General features: G+C 40.7%; 1 protein-coding gene across 2 annotated transcripts in view; it reads right to left on the bottom strand.

Annotated features, from left to right (window-relative positions):
* Positions 1 to 23,522, bottom strand: part of PLEKHG7 (pleckstrin homology and RhoGEF domain containing G7) — an 88,146-nt gene that overhangs the window by 43,340 nt on the left and 21,284 nt on the right. The window contains exons 1-3 of one of the 2 annotated variants that reach the window (XM_043965387.1): positions 17,051 to 17,152; positions 10,179 to 10,306; positions 5,748 to 5,788 (exon numbers count right to left, since the gene is read on the bottom strand). In XM_043965387.1, coding sequence (XP_043821322.1) covers positions 5,748 to 5,788; positions 10,179 to 10,306; positions 17,051 to 17,100 — 219 coding nt within the window. In that variant the 5' untranslated portion in view covers positions 17,101 to 17,152. Of the gene's footprint in view, positions 1 to 5,747; positions 5,789 to 10,178; positions 10,307 to 17,050; positions 17,153 to 23,522 lie in introns of those variants that run through there. The other variant, XM_043965386.1, reaches the window with a different exon arrangement.

The raw sequence follows: 23,522 nt of genomic DNA, 5'->3' as shown, positions 1-23,522 counted from the left end.
GTCCTGGATTCAGGAGAACCTGAGTTCAAATCCGGCCTCGGACACAAGATACTTACTAGGTGTGTGATCCTGGGCAAGTCACTTAATCCTCCTTGCCCCGCAAAAAAACACAAAACCAAAAACGAAATATCTGGCATCTCTGCCAAGTCTAGTGTAGACAGGTTGTCTCTATGGTGGATGGAATGCTGGAATTAGAATGAGCAAGCCTTCGATCAAATCTAACTTCTGATCATTAATAGCTGTGTGACTCTGGATAAATCATTTATCCTCTATGCCTCAGTTTTCTCATCTGTGAAATTCACCTCAGCAAGTATTTACTAACATCTTCCTGTGAGCCAAACAGAGAGGTAGCATTGCATAATGAATACAGAGTAGGCATGCGTTCAAGCCCCACCTCTGACATATCCACATACTATCCTTTCCTTGAATGAAGCTACCCCTTTAAACAGTTCAGTTTTGCAGTTTAACCAGGGAGGATATGTCAAAAGAAAAATAATTCACGAGAGTCTTAAAGCCAACTTGACTGCATTCCAAATAGGCATTCATCAATGATCATTTTTCAACTTGTTTCTGTGTCTCAGCATGTGTGCTGCTGGCGGTGAATCTAAGCAACCAGTGGGGGTGAGGGGAGTGAGTCACATTCATAACATTGGATAAAAATGGGAACAGGTTATCATCTCTCGTCACTAGCATCAATAGTGACTCCTCTGTGAGGACCGGTTCATAATTTCCAAACCCATGAAGAATAGAGGCAAGGAAGATAATGGGTGTTCTCTTTGACTCCAAAGAAAGGAGCCTTTCTGCTCTTCCTAAGTCACCAAGGCATCTTAGGGATTGGGGTGTGTGTGAGATCCTACAGCGTTTGGGACCCATGCTTTTTGTTGGTGTCTGAAACCATAGCAACTAAACTGTTGTGGAAACCAGTGTATCAAGTGAGAAAAGAAACCCAGTGAGACAATGGACCGTAGGAGTTGTGGGGGAGTAGGTACCAGTTGGCACATCTTGGGTTCTGCAATTATTAGAGCTTCTGAGTACTTGGCAAGCCTGAGAGTTCATACCAGGAAGTCTCTTGGTGAAGAGGGCATAAACTGTTCCCTTCTTCCAGTTACGTTAACTCTTTCAGAGAATTAGGTGGTGGTGGCATGGTGGAAACTAATGAATCCTAGACTTGGAGCTCAAATCCCACCTCTGATACTTACTAGCTATGTGACCCCGTACAAGTCACTCAGCCTCTCTGTGCCTCAATTTCCTCATCTGTAAAATGAGTTGGTCTCGATGCTCTATGAAGCCCTTTCCAGTTCTAAATCTAAGATCTTATGATTCTAGAATGGAGTTATAGCTATATGATCACGTCCAGGGCTATAATAAGCACTCTGTGTGTCTATGTGTATATGTGTGGTGGTGGTGGTGATGGTGATGGGGTGGGGTGGTGTATGTGTGAGAGAGACAGAGAGACAGAGACAGAGAGAAACATACATACACAGAAACAGAGAGACAGACAGAGACAGACAGAGGCAGAGAGAGAGAGAGAGAGAGAGAGAGACAGAGAGAGACAGAGAGAGACAGAGACAGAGACAGAGAAACAGAAAGAAAGAGAGAAGAAATGGGAACAACTGGACCCATGATTTGGTGTAGGGAGTTCTCTGGTGAGGAAACTCTACTATTGCAGATCAACAAGTGCCCTACAACTTATAGTCTTAAAGAAGGGGTTCTTAATGTGAAACCTGTGAACTTAGGTTTTTAATATTTTTATAACTGTAGTTCAAAAGTGCTGGTTTCCTTTATAATCACATGTGTTTTGTTTTATGCATTTAAGAACATAATTTTGAGGGGCAGCTAGACGGCGTAGTGGATAGAGCACAGGCCCTGGAGTCAGGAGTACCTGAGTTCAAATCTGGCCTCAGACACTTAACACTTACTGGCTGTGTGACCCTGGGCAAGTCACTTAACCCCAATTGCCTCACCAAAAAAACAAAAACAAAAAGAACATAATTTTGAAAAGGAGTCCATAGGCTTCACCAGACTAACAAATAGGCCCATGACATACAAAAAATTTTTATGAACCCCCCTATCCTTGAGATTTTCCCAGGCCACTGAGAAGTGTGTCTAGTGAGATGGAATAAATAATTACTTGTTAGTTGAATGATTGATGTATCAGAGGTATGACTTGGACCCAGGTCTTCTTGACTTAGGGAATGGGGAGGAGGGTCTCTATCCACTTGCTAAAACCATGAAAGTACATCCCAAAGGGGAGTATTGCTCTAAAACCAAGGCTTGTCTGTTAGCCCAGAAACATTTACATTCCTCACCCTTTTCCATGCCCAGAACAAGTTCCTTATCACCATTTCCCAGAATCCTTAGCTTCCTTCTAGACTCACATGCCATCTCTGAAGGAAGCCTGTATTGACCTTCCCCACCATTTGTACTCTGCCCTTCCTGAAATCACCCTGCATTTTCTGTGATCATTTTGCATCTTCTCAGTAGATTATAAACTCTTTGAGGATAAGGACTTTCTTTGTATATCCTCAGTGTCTGGCACACAGTAGGTGCTTCATAAATGTTTGTAAAATTGAATCTACTAAGACTGGGGCTATGATACAATTTTGAGGACTGTAATTATTATCTAAGAAAGAAATACAAACCTTTATTCTCAAACTCATATCTTTTATTTGCACTTTTCCCACACATGCATTCCATTGTACATTGTTGTTCAGTTGTATCAGACCCCATTTGGGGTTTTCTTGGCAAAGATATTGGAATGGTTTGCTATTTCCTTTTCCAGTTCATTTTACAGAGGAGGACACTGAGACAGACAGGATTAAGTGACTTGCCCAGGGTCACACAGCTAAGAAGTGTCTGAAACTGGATTTGAACTTGGGAAGATGAGTCTTCATGACTCTAGGCTCAGCACTTTATCTACTACTCCACCTAGTTGCCCCATTCCATTTTATACTAGTAGCTATTTGGAATAGTAGTAGATAAGCATAAGACTTCTTGTAGTCAGGAAAATGACACCAAAAGACTTATTAGCTCTGTGACGGTAGGCAAGTCACTTAACCTCCATGCCTCAGTTTCCTTATCCGTAATAGCATCTACTTCACAGGGTTGTTGTAAGGATCCAGCGAGTTAGCACATGTAAAATTACTTTGCAAGCCTTAAAGTGCAATGTAAATGTTTGTTGTTGTGATTATTATTATTTTATTAGTAGTAATGTATCATTATTATTTCCTCTTTATCAGACTGTGAAATCCAAGATAGGGACTGTGTCTTCTACATCTTTTCCCTCTAGTAACGACAACACTGCATCATACCTAGCAGATACTTGGTAAATGTTTGTTAAAATAGAGTCAAATATATGCCTGGGATTTCTGACAAAAACTAATGAAAAACCTCAATCGAAAACTTAAAGCAAGATAGTAATATGAACTATTGCTTTTGAAAAAAGGGCTTAAGGTGAAACACAATAATAAGGTGAAATAATGGAAAGTTAGTTACATTGCAATAGTTCCATCAGTAAAATGGTGGTGTTTCTCCATATGAAAAACAATGGGTTTGGACAAGAATCCTTTTCTCCAATTTAAGGTTCCCTGAAGCTTTTAATCTATGATTCTAAAAATCCTTGCCCTTCCCACTGTACAGTGTTGTTCTGAGGAAAGGACCTCAAAGAAATAGGAGTTTTTATGTCCTTTCATTGATGCCCTCTTGCCTACTTTTCTTTCTGTTTCACTTTCCTTATAAAAGGGATCAGCTCAATTGTTGCTTGGGGTAATGAATTTCAAATGTGTATCACACTCCTCCTCCGACTTCCTCCCTTAATTAATCTGGGTCTTCATGTGGATTGAGAGTGTGGGGTAGTGGGTAGGAAGCTGGACTTAGAGACAGAGGACCTGGGTTTTTAATGCAGACTTTGCCATTTACTGCCTGAGTGAATTTGGGCAAGTCACCCAACCTTGCCTGGTCTCCCTTTCTTTATGTGTGACAGGAAAAGACTCAATTCATCAATCATTTATTGAGTAACTATTCTGTGCTAGGTGCTATGCTAGGCTCCTGGGGGTCCAGAGACAAAAGCAAAGTGGTCCCTGGCCTCAAGGAATTTACATTCTATCTGAGAAACAACATACGTGAAAATAAATATGTGCAAAATAGATAAAATAATTACAAAATTATTTTGATGTGGGGGAGTGAGTGAGAACTGGGGACATCGGGAAAGTCCTCCTTTGGGAGCTGATTTTTGAAGGAAGGAAGCTAGGGGTGGGACAAGATAATCTCTAAGATGGTGTAGGGCTAGAGCATTGTACTTGGAGACAGAAAGATGGTCTGCCCAATTCTGCCTCAAACATTTGTTAGCTATGGATCCTGGGTGAAACCTCTCCAGTTTCCTCATCTGCAAAATGGGTATAATGATAGCGCTTGCCTGATACAGTGTAAGAATTAAATGAGATAACAAATGCAAAGTGCTTTGTAATCTTTAATGAACTATATAAATATTGGCTATTAATATTGTTATTGGCAAAGCATGGAGAATTCATTTATTAGGTGCCTATTATTTGCTAGAAATACAAAGACAAGATGAAAAACAGTCCCTACCCTCAAGGAGATTATATTCTACCAAATCTATGATCCTATCCTTCCTTGATAAAGTGAGGGGTTGGACTAACTGACCCCTATGAAAAATCCTATGATAACTAATCAGTTTTCAAAATAACCAGTTATTATTTTGCTTTTTATCCTCCCATCCCCAACTAGTGTGGCTATAGACAGAGCACCTGAGACAGGTTAGCTGTATAAGGTAGTGGACAAGTTAATTTCATTTCGTTTCAGCGAGGCAATTGGGGTTAAGTGATTTGCCTGGGGTCACACAGCTAGAAAGTGTCAAATGTCTGAGGTCGGATTTGAACTCAGGTCCTCCTGACTCCAGGGCTGGTGCTCTATCCACTGAGCCATCTAGCTGCCCTGACAAGTTCATTTTTAATGACAAATAGGACCATTTTCATCATTATACTTATTCCTTATGATAACCAGAAGAATTGGTAGTGCCATAACACATCTTTTACTTCCCACTCCTCCAATTGCTCCCCCTTCTTCCAATCCCCAGAAGAGTCAGTTGTTCTTGCTCTTGACTACACCAACCCTTTTACCCCCAACACAGAAGAAGAAAAAGGATTTAGACCATGGAAACCCCTCTTTCAAAGGTGGCCAGGCTCTGCTTTAGCAAATAAATATGCTACTAGTGTCTTGAATGAATATACTTCTGAACAGATTTAACAGAACACAATCAAGAACTGATTCAACCCCAGCTCACTTCCCCTGAAATAGAAAATGCATTTCTGGAAGCCCTCTCTGGACTAGCTCATTAATTTTTCAAAGCTTCAAGACAACCCAATCCTACCAACAACTCACATAAGGATTGCCTATCATCGAATGAGCTATTGATGATGGTATATGTCATTATAGATTTAGAAAGCTAAAGCTTAACAGTATGGGAGGGAGGGGGCATCCCAAGGCAGGGGAAAAGAGCTTTGTTCCTGGCAGGACAACTTAATGCCTGGTATTTGGCATTGTTTCAATGCACAAAGCCCCATTTAGCATGCTCACTCACCAGTCCACTTCCATAATCACATTTAAATTTCACCTGCCACCTGTCTCCTGAAAGAGGAAGAGCTGTAAGAAACGCTTCAGCTGTTGGTCCTTTGTCCTGAACTGTTGGAGCTTTAATTAAAAGAAGAATTATATTAAATGACACTCACCATGCCTTTCTTGGAGAATGGCCATCTCGGCTTTTTGGGTTCTGGTAAATGAAATGAAAGAAAAGCTATTATTCTATAAACCAGTGATGGATTATCACGGGGATTTCTGAAACTTTTTTTTGTTAAATTAGGAGCTAAATCAAAATCTTTCTGTTTTAGTTCTACTTCTCTCTTGAGGGAACAAAGTGAGAATTTATATTTGTTCAAATTACATGATGAAGCCTGGAATTGGAGTTAGGAAGACCCGGGTTGAATTCCAACATCTGATGCTAAGCAAGTGATTTTTAACAATGACATGAAACAAGTCACTTGCTTAATGTCTCTCATTCAGGCTTCTCTGAGCCTCAGTTTATTCTTCTCTAAAATAAGGGTGTTAGAGTAGATGTCCTCCAAGGTCCCTTCCAGATATAAATCAATAATGTTATGATCTCAGTTCTGCCATTTACTTCCTCTGTGACCATGGACAAATCATCTAACCTCTGTGGGCTTCAGTTTCACCATCTGAAAATGAGAGTTGGGCAAGATATCCTTTATGTTTCCAGTGGTCCACCTATAAATCTGTAATACTATAATCTTGGTTCTTCTACTATAATCTTACTGCCTAAATGGCTGTGGGTGAGACATTTAACCTCTCTGGGCTTCAATGACACCATTCATAAAATGAGATGACATCCAAAGTCTTTTTCAGCTTTAAATCTGATGCCATATTCCTGTTCCGTTAATTGATATCTATATGACTATGGCCCAGTCATTTAACCATTGTAGGTTCCTATAAATGAGGAGACTAGACTTGATAAAGGAACCTTCCTTCCAAAGGTTGTTTCCATAATTAAATCTATGATCTTTTCAGACAGAGAAGGAATTAGGTTGACCCTATTAGAATATCATCATTCTCCATTCAGAGGAAACTTCATTTGTGCCATGAGGTATGGTACAACAAATTCAGTAACTGATCAAATACACAAAGTCTTAGATGGAAAGACCTTGTGGGGCCATCTGATCTGGCCCCTACTTTTACATGGGCTTAGATCTAAACCATCCCGATATATGTAATCTGATGTCTGTTGACAAATTTTAAGGCCCAAGAGAGTCTATAAACAAAGTTTGATTCACAATTTGGAAGTAGTATGGAACCAGTGAGAAGCTAACTGACATTAGGAGACTAGCTGCTTTCATCTGCCTGGAGATATTCACATTGTTGACTTTCTTTCAAGTAGCTAGAACTCTTGGTTGAATGAGAAGGAAGCCATTTTTAAGTCACTTTAAAAGAGAGTACCATTAGGACCAAGTAGAAAAGCTATGGCTTCTTCTTTCTTATATATTGCCCTCCCTACTTGGATGAATTTCTTTGAGTATTGCTGAAACAGTGCCGCAAGTGTTAATGGTACCTCTGGAAGGGCTAGGAAGAGACTCCTGTGATCAGATGGCACAAGCTGACAACTCATCAGATAAAATGGATGAAACAGGCCCTGCTTACATTCATCTCTCCTTCTAATAAAATTCATCAAATGGATATGTCTTTTGATTCAGTAGAATGGAGGTAATTATCTGGGCTACAATTTATTGTTAATGACATGCCTCACAGTGTGTTTTCAATGGGGCCATTGGGAGGTATTTGTCTGGCTGAATATGCTCCCTCTGCCTTTGGCCATCTTGCTGATTTTTATAAAGAAGAAGGTGACTTATACTTCTAGGTAAGCATCAACATAAACTGCTTATTACCTGGTGTTTTAAGGTGTTAGTCTTATCATTTGTTAAGTCCCACTAATTGCCATTTTTGGTCTATAATGAAGGAAACCATTTTTTCCCTGTGCAATTATGATCATGGACCATAAAATTCTATCTTCGAGTCTCTGCTAACATGTAGAGCCCTCCTGACCTTTGGATAGCTCTAAAAAGAGAAATTTTCAAATTGACATCTCATATGTTTAGTCTTCCATTAGTTCTGCCCATTTCTTGCCTCTGCCTTTAGCAATAAGGTACTGTCTAGAAGAAAACACAATATTGGATCCGTCTCTGATTTTGGATGTGGTAGTCAAGTCAATGCTAACATTCCTTCTGGAAAGGTGATGTTAATTGATTTGCTGCCCTAAGGATCAACTCATCATCCCTCTGACTTCCTATCCTCAAATCTCCTTCCCCAGTCATTCCTCACCTATAGGTATTGTCTCTCACTGTTAGAATGCAAGCTCACCGAGGCCAGGGATTGTCTTGCTTTTGTATTTGAGTCCCCAACCATAGTACCTGATTTCTTCCTTCCTTCCTTCCTTCCTTCCTTCCTTCCTTCCTTCCTTCCTTCCTTCCTTCCTTCCTTCCTTCCTTCCTTCCTTCCTTCCTTCCTTCCTTCCTTCCTTCCTTCCTTCCTTCCTTCCTTCCTTCCTTCCTTCCTTCCTTCCTTCCTTCCCTTCCTTCCTTCCCTTCCTTCCCTTCCTTCCCTTCCTTCCCTTCCTTCCCTCCTTCCTTCCTTCCCTCCTTCCTTCCTTCCCTCCTTCCTTCCTTCCTTCCTTCCTTCCTTCCTTCCTTCCTTCCTTCCTTCCTTCCTTCCTTCCTTCCTTCCTTCCTTCCTTCCTTCCTTCCTTCCTTCCTTCCTTCCTTCCTTCCTTCCTTCCTTCCTTCCTTCCTTTCTTTTCTGTCTGTCTGTTTGTCTTTCATTCATTCATTTTCATTGATTCATTGATTCATTCAGGAATTAGACTGAGCTACCTGAGGAAACATCTTTTCAGTCATCATGGTACCTACTTCAGTGCTAAGGTTAGAGACTTGTTAATTTGACATAAGATAAAGCCTTTAGGTATGCACCACAGAGGAATTGTGGTACAGTTTATTCTTTAACATTTCCTATCACTAATTCCATTGGTGGGGGCACTCCATATGCTAATTTATGTCACAACCTCTCTATGTCTTTGAGAGTTGCTATAATAAAAAAAATAATTCCGTGGTCAAGTTGGGAAAAGCCTATGTGAAGGCAGCATGGTTGATCCTTGTATGACAGACATATAGTCATCATTTGGCCATACTGCACACTTTTCCAACCTTATAAGACTCTCCAGAGCCTACTCTTTTTTTATGGCCTTCAAGAACCAAGGGGTCACCTCCAAGTCATGAGCAGGCATCAAGGTAAGGCTTCAGTGGAGAATATTTTTAATGGAAATTAAATCCTTTAGGTAGCTTCCAAGAATAGAATTAGGTATACAGAACACTGTTATGGTTATTGTGTGTATATATTATAACCCATGGATTGTGGAAAGAGTATTGGATTAGGAATCAAGAGTCTAAAATTCTAAAATAAGTTAGCCATGTAAGCTTAGGTCCATCCCTTTCCCCCTCTTATATCCCGTTTCTCTCATTCCTCTTTTATATGCATATCTATTCCCTCATATATAAAATAAGGGAGTTGCACTAGGTGACTCTTTAGTATTCTAAAGTTCTATGATTTGAATACTCTAAAATATGTCAGGAATTCAACTTGAAGACCACAGTTATGCCTTTTTGTGTGGCTAGACTTTAGGGTCACTGATTTCAAATTGCTCATCTCTCTCATTTTATAGATGAAAATGTTGAGGTCCAGAGAAACAGGATGGTTTTTTCCAGGGTTGGACAGAAGTGAGTGGTAGATGCAGGTTGCTACATTGGATGTAGGCAGATTTAGATCTGTTCCAAGACTTCTCCATCTTCTGTAAGATTCTCTTGGTGTCAGAACTAGTAAATGTTAATATAACTTCAGTTTCACAGATGCCATGACACTGGGAGTGTGGCCTGAGCGTACTTGTAGGACAAAGGATGGTCTCAGGATCATAGAATCATAGACCTAGAGTTGGAAGGGACACTAGAGATCTTAAAAATCCAAATTTCTCATTTTACAGAAACTGAGGCCTATGGAGTCTAAATGTTTTGCACAGGGTCATACAACTTAAAAGGGTCCAAGGTGGGCTTTGAATCCAGGTCTTTTTTGTTTTGTTTTGTTTTTTTGATGGCGCAATGAGGGTTAAGTGACTTGCCCAGGGTCACACAGCTAATAAGTGTTCAAGGTCACATTTGAACTCAGGTCTTTCTGAATCCAGTGCTGGTGCTTTATCCACTTTGCCACCTAGCTGCTCCCCTTCCAGGTCTCTAACATAATAGTAGTGGTAGCAGTGACTGAAGGTCAGTCTTTACAAATGGCTCATCTCATTCCCACCTCTCCGAGTTTGGACAAATTACTCAACCTCTTGGGACATAATTTTCCTTATCTGAAAAATGAGGGCATTGGACTCAATGGAACTTTCCAGGTCAAAGATCTTCAATACCCATTAAGGCAAACTGCCACGCTTTGCAGAGATATTTGCTTTAGCTGATGGGTTAGTTCCAAGCCAAATGGTTGCTTTCAAATAATATGAATTGCCTTTGCTAGACAGGTCTTATTCCAAAATACCCAAACCTTCAGACAGTGACCTGAATGCAGCAGCAGGGCTGGATGGTACAGGGAGCTGGCCACTCCATCTGGCACCAGGAGATCTCCAGGGAACACCTCAAGTCCAGATAGGTTCACGACCACCGAACTTCGCCTGTGCTGGTACAACCTGGACCCAAGACAGGAAAAGGGAGAGTTTTGTGCTTTGCTTGCTGGTCCAGGCTTTGCCTGAACAAAACACACATGAAGTTTCTTCGGAATAAATGACAACACAAATCAACCCTGCTTCCTTTGATTTAAAGATGAGCCTAAATTATGCATATTTATGCAAATTATTGCCAATCACCCTATGGATGAAAGCATGGTGGTATGACACTTGGATATCGATTGATGTTCCTAGAGCTGTTGTTACTATTAGCACATTTTAAGGAAAGAAAACATCAATACCATTAGACATGTTTATGCCATAAGAAACGGTTATCTTCTGCTTCTCGTTTCCAATCACTCATAACCTTTGAATTACTCTTAAGTAATAAATTCACAAAAAAAGAGAATAACGTATTTAAGACACCACAGTAGGACAGTCCTGAAGGACAATTGCATATTGTCTTTTTGTTTTTGTTTTTTTCTTTTAGTGAGGTAATTGGGGTTAAGTGACTTGCCCAGGGTCACACAGCTAGTAAGTGTTAAGTTTCTGAGGCTGAATTTGAACCCAGGTACTCCTGACTCCAGGACCGGTGCTCTATCCACTGCACCGTCTAGCTGCCCCTGGATATTATCTTAATGAACTGTGGAGTAACTTCCATCACTTCCCCCTCTCCTGCCCCCCCCCGGCCACCCCCCCCACACATTCTCAGAGATTAACAGGGGCCCATTCACTCTGTAAATTGCCAGATGCCTTGGCATCTTGAGTGTTTTTCTGGCCTCCAGTGTATAGTGAAAGCTGTTCAGACCTACTAAGGTGTTTCATTGGTTCAGTTATAATGCATTGAAACTGGTCTTTCCAAGCAGTACACATTTCTTCCTATTCATTAGCATCTTAGCAAGTTACTCTTGAGGGGTTTTTTTCCCTATGATTTTTCAGATTTGCTTCAAAGAAATAACTCCATGAACCCTTTTGTGTAAGTGTTGCTGACTGATAGCACTCACACAAGATTATTCTAGCAGACACAATCCTAGACTACATAAGATGTAGACACTAATCCACATTGTTCGTTTGTTTTTGGTTGTTTCAGACTCTTTGTGACCCCAGTTGGAGTTTTCTTGGCAAAGATACTGGAATAGTTTGCCATTTTATTCTCTAGCTCATTTTTACAGATAAAGAAATTGAAGCAAACAAGGTTAAGTGATTTCTTATCGCATAAACATCTCTAATGGTATTGATGTTTTCTTTCCTTAAAATGTCTCACTTTAGGATCCTAGATTTAAACCTCGATGGAACCTTAGAAGTTATTTAGTCCAACTTTCTTCATTTAACAGATGAAGCAAGAGACCAAGAGAAATCAAATGACTTACTCAAAGTCTCATGGGTAGTAATTGATAAAGACAGAGTCTGAAGCCTGGTCCTCTATCTTAAAATTCGACGGCCCCCTCTTTCCCCCACCAAACAGCACTACCTCCAATGACCACCTCCCCCCCCCACCAAAAAAAAATGGACTATTTTTTTCTCAAAATTTTTCTCTTGGATTGAAGATATCAGAATATAGTAAAATAAGACAAAGATTTTGAATTAAAGGACTTGGGTCCAAATTCTGGCTCATCTAACTTACTATCTGTGTTCTCTTGGAAAACATTTCATCCCTCTGGTCTTTAAAGAGAGAAACTTCAGTAAAGAGTATGAATGTGTGTAGGAGAAGGGCTGGGGAGCAGTCAGATTGCAAGGAGTTGAAAAGAGAGCAAATATAAGCAAGTGGGAGTATTGAATGCAGACAACATTTTCAAGATTAGCAGTGAAAGACAGTAGAAAAATGGCTTAGTGATGAGTGGGGTGGGGGGTGAACCGGCTGGCCTGTGTTGATGATAGTTAACAACTGGGCAGTAAGAGTTTCCTACCCAGTAGACTTTAAAAGGTAAACACACATCTGTTTTCACTCTTTTCTTCCTCTCTTCTGAACATGTGACTGGGACTCTCACAGCTGTCTCTTTAGCTTCCCATGAAAGGAGGGAGAAGGGTTCTCTTTCTTACCCCTTCCCCCAACTCTTCAGCTGTGGTAGCTATTCAAACATGGCAGTGACAGCATGTGATTTTCTAGGTGAGCATGAGACTGTAATCCCTGAACTCTAGTGACCTCTTCTAATAAATGGCATTTTTGAGGGGAGTTAGGTGTCACAGTGGATAACGCACCGGCCCTGGATTCAGGAGGACCTGAGTTCAAATCTGGCTGCAGACACTTGACATTTACTAGCTGTGTGACCCAGGGCAAGTCACTTAACCCTCATTGCCCTGCACCCCCCCCAATAAATAAATGGCATTTTAATAGTGCTTTAAGGTTTGTGAAGAACTTTACATATGTTAGCTCATTTATATTTCTTTCCCTGAACTCAAGTGCACTCCTGAAAGAGAGAGTTTTCAGATTTGGTGTCTACCCTGAGTGTCTGGAAATTCATGGGTTCTTCCATTGGTGCTGGCTGCCTTTTAGAAGGTAAATCCTTGTAGCTACTATGATACTTCTCAGATAAAAGGAAAATGGGCCCAAGCCATGCCCTGACTGGCTAGAAGACATGGACTTTGAGGGAGTTGCTTGGACAGTGCTGAGCTGAGGTGAAATAGAAGTGCCTGTTCAGCTGTTCCAAAAACTGTTTAATGTTTTGATGTAGGATCCTGGACAAGTCACAACTTCTCATAGCTCAGTTTTGTAACGACTGGAATGATGCCACCTGCTGGAGACTTACTGTAGGAAAGCTCCGCCATGAGGAGAAGGTGCCTGAGGGCAAGACATGTTGCTTTTTTTTGGCGTCAGGAAGTGACATTCGCTTGTGGGAAGAAGAGGGGGCAAGGCTGGCGCTCTAGCTCTCTTTTGTGAGGACTCTGGTGGAGAGTGGAGCTAGAAATGCACTGTTCCTTTAATAGATATATGAATCTAGGCCTTTCTCTTTCTCTTCACCAAATTCTTATTCTCCTTAATAAATGCTTAAAAGTCTAACTCTTGCTAAAGCTTATAATTTATTGGCAACCACTCATTAGATATTTTAGACAGACTAGCTAGAATTTTAGCCCCTTACAGTTTTTTCATCTGTTAATTGGGGATGATAATAATAGCCCCTACCTAAGAGTTGTTGTAAGGGTCAAATGAAGTAAAGTATGCAAAGTACTTTGCAAATGTTAAAGTGTTACATAGGGGCAGCTCATTGATGCAGTAGATAGAGTACTATCCTTAGAGTCAGGAGGACCTAAGTTCAAATCTGGCCTCAGATACTTACTAGCTGTGTAACCCTGGGCAAGTCACTTAACCCCAATTGCCTCCCAAAAACAGTGTCACATAAATGTCAGTCATCATTGCCTCTGATTCCACCATCACCACCATCATCATTATCAATCTCCCAAGTTGACAAGAGGAGTTATGGGTTATTATGTCATGGTTTAAGTATTTGTCAATGTGTGTCTTTTGTGTTTTAAGTGTTTATTTTATGTTTGAGGAAATAGCCAAATCTAACCCATACTTAAGCAGTCATTCCCTAAAAGCCATCATCCAGCTTCTGTCTGAAGTCATCTCATCCTGTGAAGGGGAGCCCACAACCTTCTGAAGCCATCTTTTATTCTTTTAGACTACTCTTAATTATTAGGAAGCATATCCTTACATTGAAATTACATCTGCCTCTCTGCTACTTTTATTGCTTCATTGCCTTACTTTGAAAGACCACGCAGAATGGGAGAAGCATCTCAGTACTGAAGAAGGGGAAATATTGCCTTATTAAAAAAAATATGGACACCATAGGACAATAAGCCTAAGTTTGATCTCTGGAAAATTATACCTTTTTATTATTATGTAACTTTTTTTTTTTTTGGTGAGGCAATTGGGGTTAAGTGACTTGCCCAGGGTCACACAGCTAGTAAGTGTTAAGTGTCCTAGGCCGGATTTGAACTCAGGTACTCCTGACTCCAGGGCTGGTGCTTTATCCACTGCACCATCTAGCTGCCCCAGCTTTTTATTATTAAAAGGATGATTTCTGAGAATTTAGAAAAGGAAGTGATGATCACAAAACCCAGCATAGGTTATTTAAAAGAACAAATCATGTTAAACTGATCTCCCTTTTTTCTTTGACAAGGTTAATAGAGTGATACATCAGGAGAATCAACCAGCAAGAAGAAGAGGTGGTTATCTAAGTTTGTTTGGAAGGAAGCATCTCAGACGTTGCTGGTTGGGGTTATGCAGGGAGATGGAATTACCAATGAACATGAAATAATTGACTAAACTAAGAAATGGGTTGGTCATTGGTTCTTGCTAGAAACTCACTATAGATCACATTTCTGTGATGGTAGAATTGTTATAGAAAAGAAACATTTTAAAGGCTTCACAGAGATACTAAATGAATTTAGAGACAGAAATATATATATATTATATATATATATATATATAAATGTTTTTTTTTTCTTTACCTTTGATTTTATCAGTACATCAGTACTAGGAGTTTCTGGGAAGGAACTCCCTCTATCAACACAGACTAGATTTAGAGTCTGGCAACACCATAGAGCAGGAATGTCAGACACATGGGGAGGCAGCTATGTGGTTTGGTAGATACAGCACTGGCCCTGAAGTTGGGAGGACCTGAGTTCAAATTTTACCTCAGAAACTTACTAGCTGTGTGACCCTGGGCAAGTCACTTAACCCCAATTGCCTTAAGACATCCAAGGACATCTCCAGTGGTCCTGATTTATATATATATATATATATATATATATATATATATATAGCCACTGGACCCAGATGGTCCTCCCTCACTTAAATCTAATTCATCCTTGCAAGTCATGACATCACCCCAATGTCATGATCCTCTTTGAGAATGAAGGACAAACAACAACAACAACAGATTTATGGTCTGCAGCACACCCTCAATCAGATTAAAATGTAATCAGGAAATGTTTAACAAAATAAGTAAAAATATAATACAACATAGATAGTGTTAGTTTGTGTTTTTCTAAGTCAGTCTGCAGCCTGGACACCACTGCCTTAGAAGTCATCTAATTCAGTCCTTTTAGAGATGGGAAATGGAGAGTTTACTTGATTTGACAGTCAATTGACTGAGTTAAGATTCAAACCCAGATCTTGTGCTGCAAATACAGTTTTCTTTCTAGTTTGCCACATTTCTAGTTCTGGATGTGTTATAGTTGCCCAGTGCAGTTAGTTGCCTTCAATGTAGATCAGTAATCCATCCATGAACAATGTGTAGGATGGTGGGGTAGTATTACCTTTTTTTGTGGGGCAATGAGGGTTAAGTGACTTGCCCAGGGTCACACAGCTAGTAAATGTCAAGTGTCTGAGGCTGGATTTGAACTCAGGTCCTCCTGAATCCAGGGCCAGTGCTTTATCCACTGCACCACCTAGCTGCCCCTAGTATTACCTTTTGACATTTACCTATCTCATAGGGGGAGTGGGATAGGAAATCAATTAATCAATAAGAATTTATTAAGAGCCTACTATGTCCCATGCATTGTGGTGGTCACTGGAGAAACAAACACAAAACAGAAACATTTTCTTAAGAAGTTTACATTCTCTTAGAGAAGAAAGTGTCTACAGCCATCAGGGACCTCAAAGGTCTTCTAGTTTACCCCTTGTCTTACACTTGAGAAAACTGAGGTCTCAAGAACTTAATAGAAGGACTGGAATTTTAGAATACCTTGAAGGACCAAGCTGCATTGATTAACACATTTTTTTAAAAATTCATAAGGCAAAGAAAATTGAGATAGTATGATGAAAATTTTTATTTCACAGTAAAATGAGGATATCTATGTGCAATTATTTGCATCTAAAGGACATTTGCACAGATAGGATACATTACACACAAAATTTTTTTGCAATGATTGGCATGCTTGGTCCTTCTATTAAGTGATTTGCCCAAGGTCATATAGGCAGTATGTGTCAGAGGAAAGATTTGAATCCAGGTTTTTTTGCCCCCAGAGTCAATGCTCGCTCTCGCTCTCTCTCTCTCTCTCTCTCTCTCTCTCTCTCTCTCTCTCTCCCCCCCCCTCTCCCTCTCTCTCCCTCTCTCTCCCTCTCTCTCCTCTATAACACACACACATATATACATATACCTACAAATATCTCTCCCTCTCTGTTTCCATAAACACACACACGCAATACATATACACAAACCTACAAAGATGCACACACACACATATGTATATATATATATACACACACACATATATATACATATACATATATATACTATCTTTCCATACATACACACATATATACTCACATACATCAAGAAAGACTTCAAGTAGTTGGTGATTCAAGAATAATCTTAAAGGAACCTGGGGGTTCTAAGAGGAATGGGCTAGTCATTTCGATCAAATGTTTAGAGAGCATCCAATGAATAACACCAATGCAAAGACAAAAATCTTCATTCTCGACCTTTTCATTTTGGTTGGAAAACACAGCTAAAAACCCGGTCTATAGGACTCAGTTTTGGGATTCTGCTCTCTCTTCTCCCACTTATTGGCTGTGTGATTCTGGACAAGCCCCTGCATGTCACTGAACCTCACTTTCTTCATCTCTAAGACGAGGGAGTTGGCTTAGATCGCCCCTGAAATCCCTGCCAGCTTTAATTCTATGCCATGGATCAAAACAGGTCCTAAACCCAAGTGTGTGAGCACTGGGTCACTGGGGCTCTCGGTCATGCCACAGCTCTCAGAAGAAACCTCCCTCTCGCCCCTTAGTCACAGACACAAACATAGTCCCCTTTCACTGACCCTGAGTTGCGTTGCAGGGACACTGACAAATCAGAGCGGACAGTTCCCATGCCACCTGTCAGGATCTCTTGGTCTTTGTCGCAGAGTCATCAGCTTCTCTTTTCCTTCCTGTCCTTTGCTGAAAGAGCTAAGCTCTGATGTGTGGGTGGGTGACTGTGGCAATTCTGGGAATCCAGGGAATGCTTCCCCACCCCGACCAAGCGTATGCGTGTGTGTTTAGACACACACACGCAGAGTGAAAGACATCACTTGAGGGTCAGCAACAGAAAGAATGCCCCCCAACACCTTCAACCAAAAGATATGGCCATCAAATACAACGAATAAGGGAGGAATTAGTCCCTGTAGATATTTTCCAAAGAAAATTATGGAGAGAAAAAAATGTATGGTAAAGGAAAGGACATTATGCACAATGAAATGAGCTCTGGGTTTGGAGTCAAGAGGACTTTTATTTTGAACCTTACCTCACTTGCTATGCTTTGGGTGACCTTGAGCCAGTCATTTCACTCATGTGGAGATCAGCTGCTACATCTGCAAAGTGAGGGATTGTTGTACTAGACTAGGGGTTCTTAACCTGGGATTTGTGGGCAGATTTCAATGGGTCTGTGAATTTGGATTGGGGGGAAAAACTAACTACATCTTCAATTTCACCAACCCCTTATTGAAATCAAACTTTTCTTTCCATTATGAATGTAGGCAACACCCACCATTCTGAGAAGGAGTCCCATAAGCTTCACCAGATTTCCCAGAGGATTTTGACACAAAAGGGTGAAGATATTATGGATCAGATGATCTGTAAGGTGCCTTCTAGGCCCAGGGATGTGCTGGATACAGTTCAAACCAGCTTGGGAGAGTCAAATGTTAAATTTTCAGTGTGAGCATTTATAGCTCAGAAATCAGCAAATGCTACATAGTAGGCCTTGATGTGTTCTTTTGTTGATTGCCTTAAGAAATGATGGAAACGATTTTAATAACACAGACTCTAGCTGGACACTGAAGAGTGTTCTTTAAATTGCTGGAGAAATGGAGGGAATACAAATGCATAGAAGTGGGAGCAGGCTGGATGAGATTAAGGAATAGCTAGTAGAACAAGACTGAATGGAATAAAGGGTGACAAAGGAATATGAATATAAGAGTAGAGAGATATGGTTTGAAAATTACGTCAGAGCTAGATTATGTTGAGTCCTGTCTGAGTCTTTGTGACTCCATTTGTGTTTTCTTTTCTTTTTTTTTTTTTGCATGGCAATGAGGGTTAGGTGACTTGCCCAAGGTCACACAGCTAGTAAGTGTCAAGTGTCTGAGGCCAGATTTGAACTCAGGTATTCCTGAATCCAGGGCTAGTGCTTTATCCGCTGTGCCACCTACCTGCCCCCAATTTATGGTTTTCATAGCAAAGACACTAGAGTGGTTTTTGCCATTTCATTTTCCAGCTCATTTTACAGATGAGGAACCGAGGCAAATAGGGTTAAGTGACTTGTCCAGGGTCTCACAGTTAGTATGTATCTGAGGTCAGATTTGAACTCAGGTCTTTTTGATCCCAGGCTCAGCACTCTATCTATTCTGCCACCTGGAAGGTCTTAAATTATAGGCAAAACAGATTTTTTTTTTTTAACAAAGAAGGAACCATGGAAAGTTTTCAAGCTAACACAGTCCAAATTCTTTTTTGCACTAGGAAGATTGCTTTGATAGGTTTATGAAGGACAAATTGGAAAGTGGGAGGTAGGAGGTGGCAATGAGAGCAGGACCTAGGATGGTATCAGTCCGAGTTGAAAGGAAAGAAATGATGTGAAAGATAATGGAAAGAGAGGATCAGGGGTTGGCCTTGACATCGATTGGACAGATGGGGGTGGGGAAGAAGGAAGAGTTAAATATGACCAACATTTCGAGCCAAGGTGACTGGGCTTTAATTCAATGAAATGTGTATTCTGTGAGACATTGCATTAGGCATTATGGACACAGACACAGAAATGAAACAACCTCTTTTCTCAAGGCTCTTCTTTTCTACTGGGGGTGGGGTTGAGGGGAAAAAAGACATGACTAAGGCTGCATGTTTTAATGTTATGTCATTTAGGTATTTACATACAAAATTATATATAGTGCTTATTTTCCATTTTGGCCAACAAATTAATGCAAGGACTATATGTTATGGTGAAAGTTTTATTTATTACAAATATACTTAAATCTAATTTTAATAGTAGGGTGGGGTGGAGGAGAAACTGTGCTGGATTGGGAGTCAGGAATCCTGGATAAAAATATTGACTATGGGGCAGCAAGGTGGCACAGTGGATAGAGTACCTGCCCTGGATTCAGGAGAACTTGAGTTCAAATCCGGCCTCAGACACTTGACACTTACTAGCTGTGTGACCCTGGGCAAATCACTTAACCCCAATTGCCTCACCAAAAAAAAATATTGACTATGTCACACATCACCTGTGTGACTGTAAATTACTCAGTCATACTTAGGCCTCATCTCCCTGCTCACCCATAAAATGAAGGGGTGAGATTCAAAGACTTCTAATCACTCAGTCAATCACTCAATAGACATTTATTAAGTATTTACTTTTAATATTTCTTCTTTTAACTATAGCATCTTTATGTACTAGTATATGGTCAATGTGAGAAATGATTATTAATAATTGATATCTTGGGGCAGCTAGGTGGCTCAGTGGATAGAGCACCAGCCCTGGAGTCAGGAGTACCTGAGTTCAAATCTGGTCTCAGACACTTAACACTTACTAGCTGTGTGACCCTGGGAAAGTCACTTAACCCCAACTGCCTCGCTTAAAAAAAAAATGATATCTTGAAGAGATTCAGAGCTTCCCTGCCCCCTTCTTCCAAAGCCCTGACCTATAGAGGTCCAGTTTCTCCTTCATAATAAGATTAGGGCAGCTAGGTGGCACAGTGTATAGAACCCTGGTCCTGAAGTTGTGAGGACCTGAGTTCAAATTTAACCTCTGTGTGACCCTGGGCAACTCATTTAACCCTGTTTGACTCAATTTCCTCATCTGGAAAATAAGCTGGAGAAGGAAATGGCAAACCACTCCAGTATCTTTGCCAAGAAAACCCCAAATGGGGTCATGAAGAGTCAGACTCGAATTATACTACTAAAATGAATCAGCAACAAGTATTTACTATGCATCTTCCTCTCAGCTAAATTCTGGGAATACAAACACAAAAGCGAGGTTATGTAAATCTTCAAGGTGCTCATTTTCTACTAGGGAGCTTCAGCATGTTAAGAGATTAGTAGATTACAGGATGAAGGAAGGGGAGATAGAGATTAGACATTTCATTGACATAGGGAATTCCTAGGTGCGTAAACTGCCTCTACTAATGAAGATCAATATTTTCTTTGCAACTCATATTCTTTTTTTTTCTGCAACAAACATTTATTTTATTTTTTCCAGTTACATGTAAGGGTAGTTTTCAACATTCATTTTCATAAGATTTAGAGTTCCAAATTGTTCTCCCTCCCTCCCTCCCTTTCCTCCCCCCTCCCTTTCCTCCCCCCTCCGCAATACAGCAACCAGGTTATATATGTACAATCCACAAGTGCTCTTTTTATCAGTTCTTTCTCGGGGGGGGGGGGGGTGGATAGTATGCTTCGTCATCAGTCCCTTGGGATTGTCTTGGATCATTGTATTGCTGAGAATAGTTAAGTCATTCACAATTGCTCATTGAACAATACTGCTGTCACTGTGCACAATATCCTCCCAGTTCTGCTCACTTCACTATACATCAGTTCATGAGTCTTTCCAGGTTTTTCTGGTGTCATCCTGTTTGGCATTTCCTATAGCACAATACCATTCCATTACACTCATATACCACAACTTCTTCAGTCATTCCTCAATTGATGGACATTCCCTTGATTCTCAATTCTTAGCTACCACAAAGGCAACTCATTATGATTATGATTATTATTATTGGTGAGGCAATTGGAGTTAAGTGACTTGCCCAGGGTCACACAGCTAGTATGTGTTGTGTCTGAGGTTGGATTTGAACTCAGGTCTTCCTGAATCCAGGGCCGGTGCTCTATCCACTGTGCCACCTAGGTGCCCCGGCAACTCATATTCTTGTTTATTTTATTTTATTTTATTTCATTTTATTTTTTTAGTGAGGCAATTGGGGTTAAGTGACTTGCCCAGGGTCACACAGCTAGTAAGTGTTAAGTGTCTGAGGCCGGATTTGAACTCAGGTACTCCTGACTCCAGGGCCGGTGGTCTAACCACTGCGCCACCTAGCTGCCCCGGCAACTCATATTCTTAAAAAACTGCCTAGAGCACAGAGAGGTCAAATAACTTGCCTAGGGTTGCACAGCCAGTATAGATCAGAGGGAGGATTTGAATCCAGGTCTTGCTGACTACACCACACTGCTTCTCGTATAGGATATATACCAAATGAACCCAGAGTGATTTGGGGAACATAGAGAAGGCACTAACATCTGGGAACATCAGGAAAGATCCCTTTTACCTTCTAATCTGTGATCACATATATTGTGTTTTACCTGAAGAAAGATGAAGATAAAGCTATTACTGAGAACTCTGCAGATAGAAATTTTGGCTTTCAAAGAGCCTCTGGAATTAGCAGCTCTCTTGCTCAAGGGATGAATTCTCTCAACATAACCAGTATAGAAGGAAAAGCACATCTGTTTTCTAGACATGTTCAGAGATTTTCAGAGGTACCCAGGAAACTCATGACTCCAGGCTAAATTTGAAGTTTGGCCCCTCCTTCCCCTCTTTTCACATCTCCTCTCAATTCCTACCTTCCCAGCAGCTCATTTCTCTTAAACAGCTTTCTGATTAGCCAAAGCTCCACTCACCCCTGCTCACCCCTTCCTGGAACCAAAATTCCTAGTCTTTAGTGAATTCACATGAAGTTATAAAAGACAATTGCCCTTCTCAGGTGACATCTACATTTTAAAGAAGTCTGTTAAACTAATATTCAAGTTCGGAAACCCTGACCTTGCACACTATTTCTGCTTTGCAAGGACTAGCCTCGGTAAATACTGAGAAGCTACATGGTTTAGGATTGTAGATTTCAAGTTGGCAGAGGTCATAATTGGCCAACTACTTCATTTTACAGATGAGGAAGCAGGTTCACCTCAGAGAGGTGTTTTCCTAGGTTCATGTGGGTGAGAATGACTAGAAATGGAATTTGAACCCAACAATTCCAAATGTGTTGTATACTTCTGGAGGGAGGCTCATTACTAATTGGGTACCTATGTAGAGATGAATTCTTTGGCCATGGTAATCTATGAAACAAAGAAAAATGAAAAGAATAGGCAGCAGCTTGCTGATCACAGGATCTCAGGTGGCCTTAGAAGAGACCTGGGAAGTCATAAAGTCCAGTCCCCATATTTTACAGATGAAGAAACTGAGGTTCCTAGAGATTAAGTGACTTGTCCAGAGTCATGTTACATAGATGGGATTCTTGATTCCAAATTCAGTGATCTCTCCCAAAATGCCCCTCAAAAGACTCAGTTGCATACACTAGGAATCAAACCTTGTTCAACTGCTTGGAAAGCAGCTATATTCACTACACCACCAATATCATGGGCTATTGTCAAGGATATACTTGGAAAATGTCACTGGTGTAGACAGTGTCAAAGGCTTCAAAGAAGAACTGAGATTGAGAAAAAGTCTAGTAACTTTGGAGAGATGTTTCAGTTGAGTGATGTGGTTGGAGGTCAGACTGCAAAGGATTGAGAAGTGGAGGAAAGGAAATGAGTATAAATGGCTTTTCCCAGGAGGTTTACTGAGAAGCAGAGGGAAGATATAGGATGATAGGTTAGCAGGAAAGGTAGGATTTAGGGAGAGTTTCATTTTTTTCAGGATAAAGGAGATAGGCATGTGTTTGTAGGCAGCAGGGAAGGAACTGATAGGTTCCATGAAGCTCCAATAGATTTCCATAATGATAGTAGTAGAGTTGCGGAGTTGGGGAGGATTGGGGAAGAAAGAGGATGCTAAGAATCACAACTTTTGGGGGCTGCTAGGTGGTGCAGTGAAGAAACCACCAGCCCTGGATTCAGGAGGGCCTGAGTTCAAATTCGGCCTCAGACACTTGACACTTACTAGCTGTGTGATCCTGGGCAAGTCACTTAACTTTCATTGCTCCAAAAAAAATTGCTAAAATTACAACTTTCAAGTCACTCATAAAAGGTAATTATGAGAGAGAGCATGGAATGGTCTAAAGTGATCCAGCTTTGGGGTCATGAATCAATCAACAAGAATTTATTAAATGTCTGCTGTGTGTAATGTTTCTGCTGGTGTTTCAGACTCTGAGATACAAATACAGAGTGGAGGCAGCTAGGTGGCACACTAGATAAAGCACTGGCCCAGGATTCAGGAGGACCTGAGTTCAAATCTTGTCTCAGATACTTGACATTTATGAGCTGTGTGACCCTGGGCAAGTCACTTAACCCTCATTGCCCTGCAAAAATTAAAAAAGGGGGGGGGCCTTTAACAAATACAGAGTGAAA

Source organism: Dromiciops gliroides, chromosome 5 (genome assembly GCF_019393635.1).
Source record: "Dromiciops gliroides isolate mDroGli1 chromosome 5, mDroGli1.pri, whole genome shotgun sequence".
In the NCBI taxonomy this organism is placed as follows: Eukaryota; Metazoa; Chordata; class Mammalia; order Microbiotheria; family Microbiotheriidae; genus Dromiciops; species Dromiciops gliroides.
The sequence above is the reverse complement of the archived record's forward strand: the minus strand, read 5'-3'. Positions and strand labels throughout refer to the sequence as shown.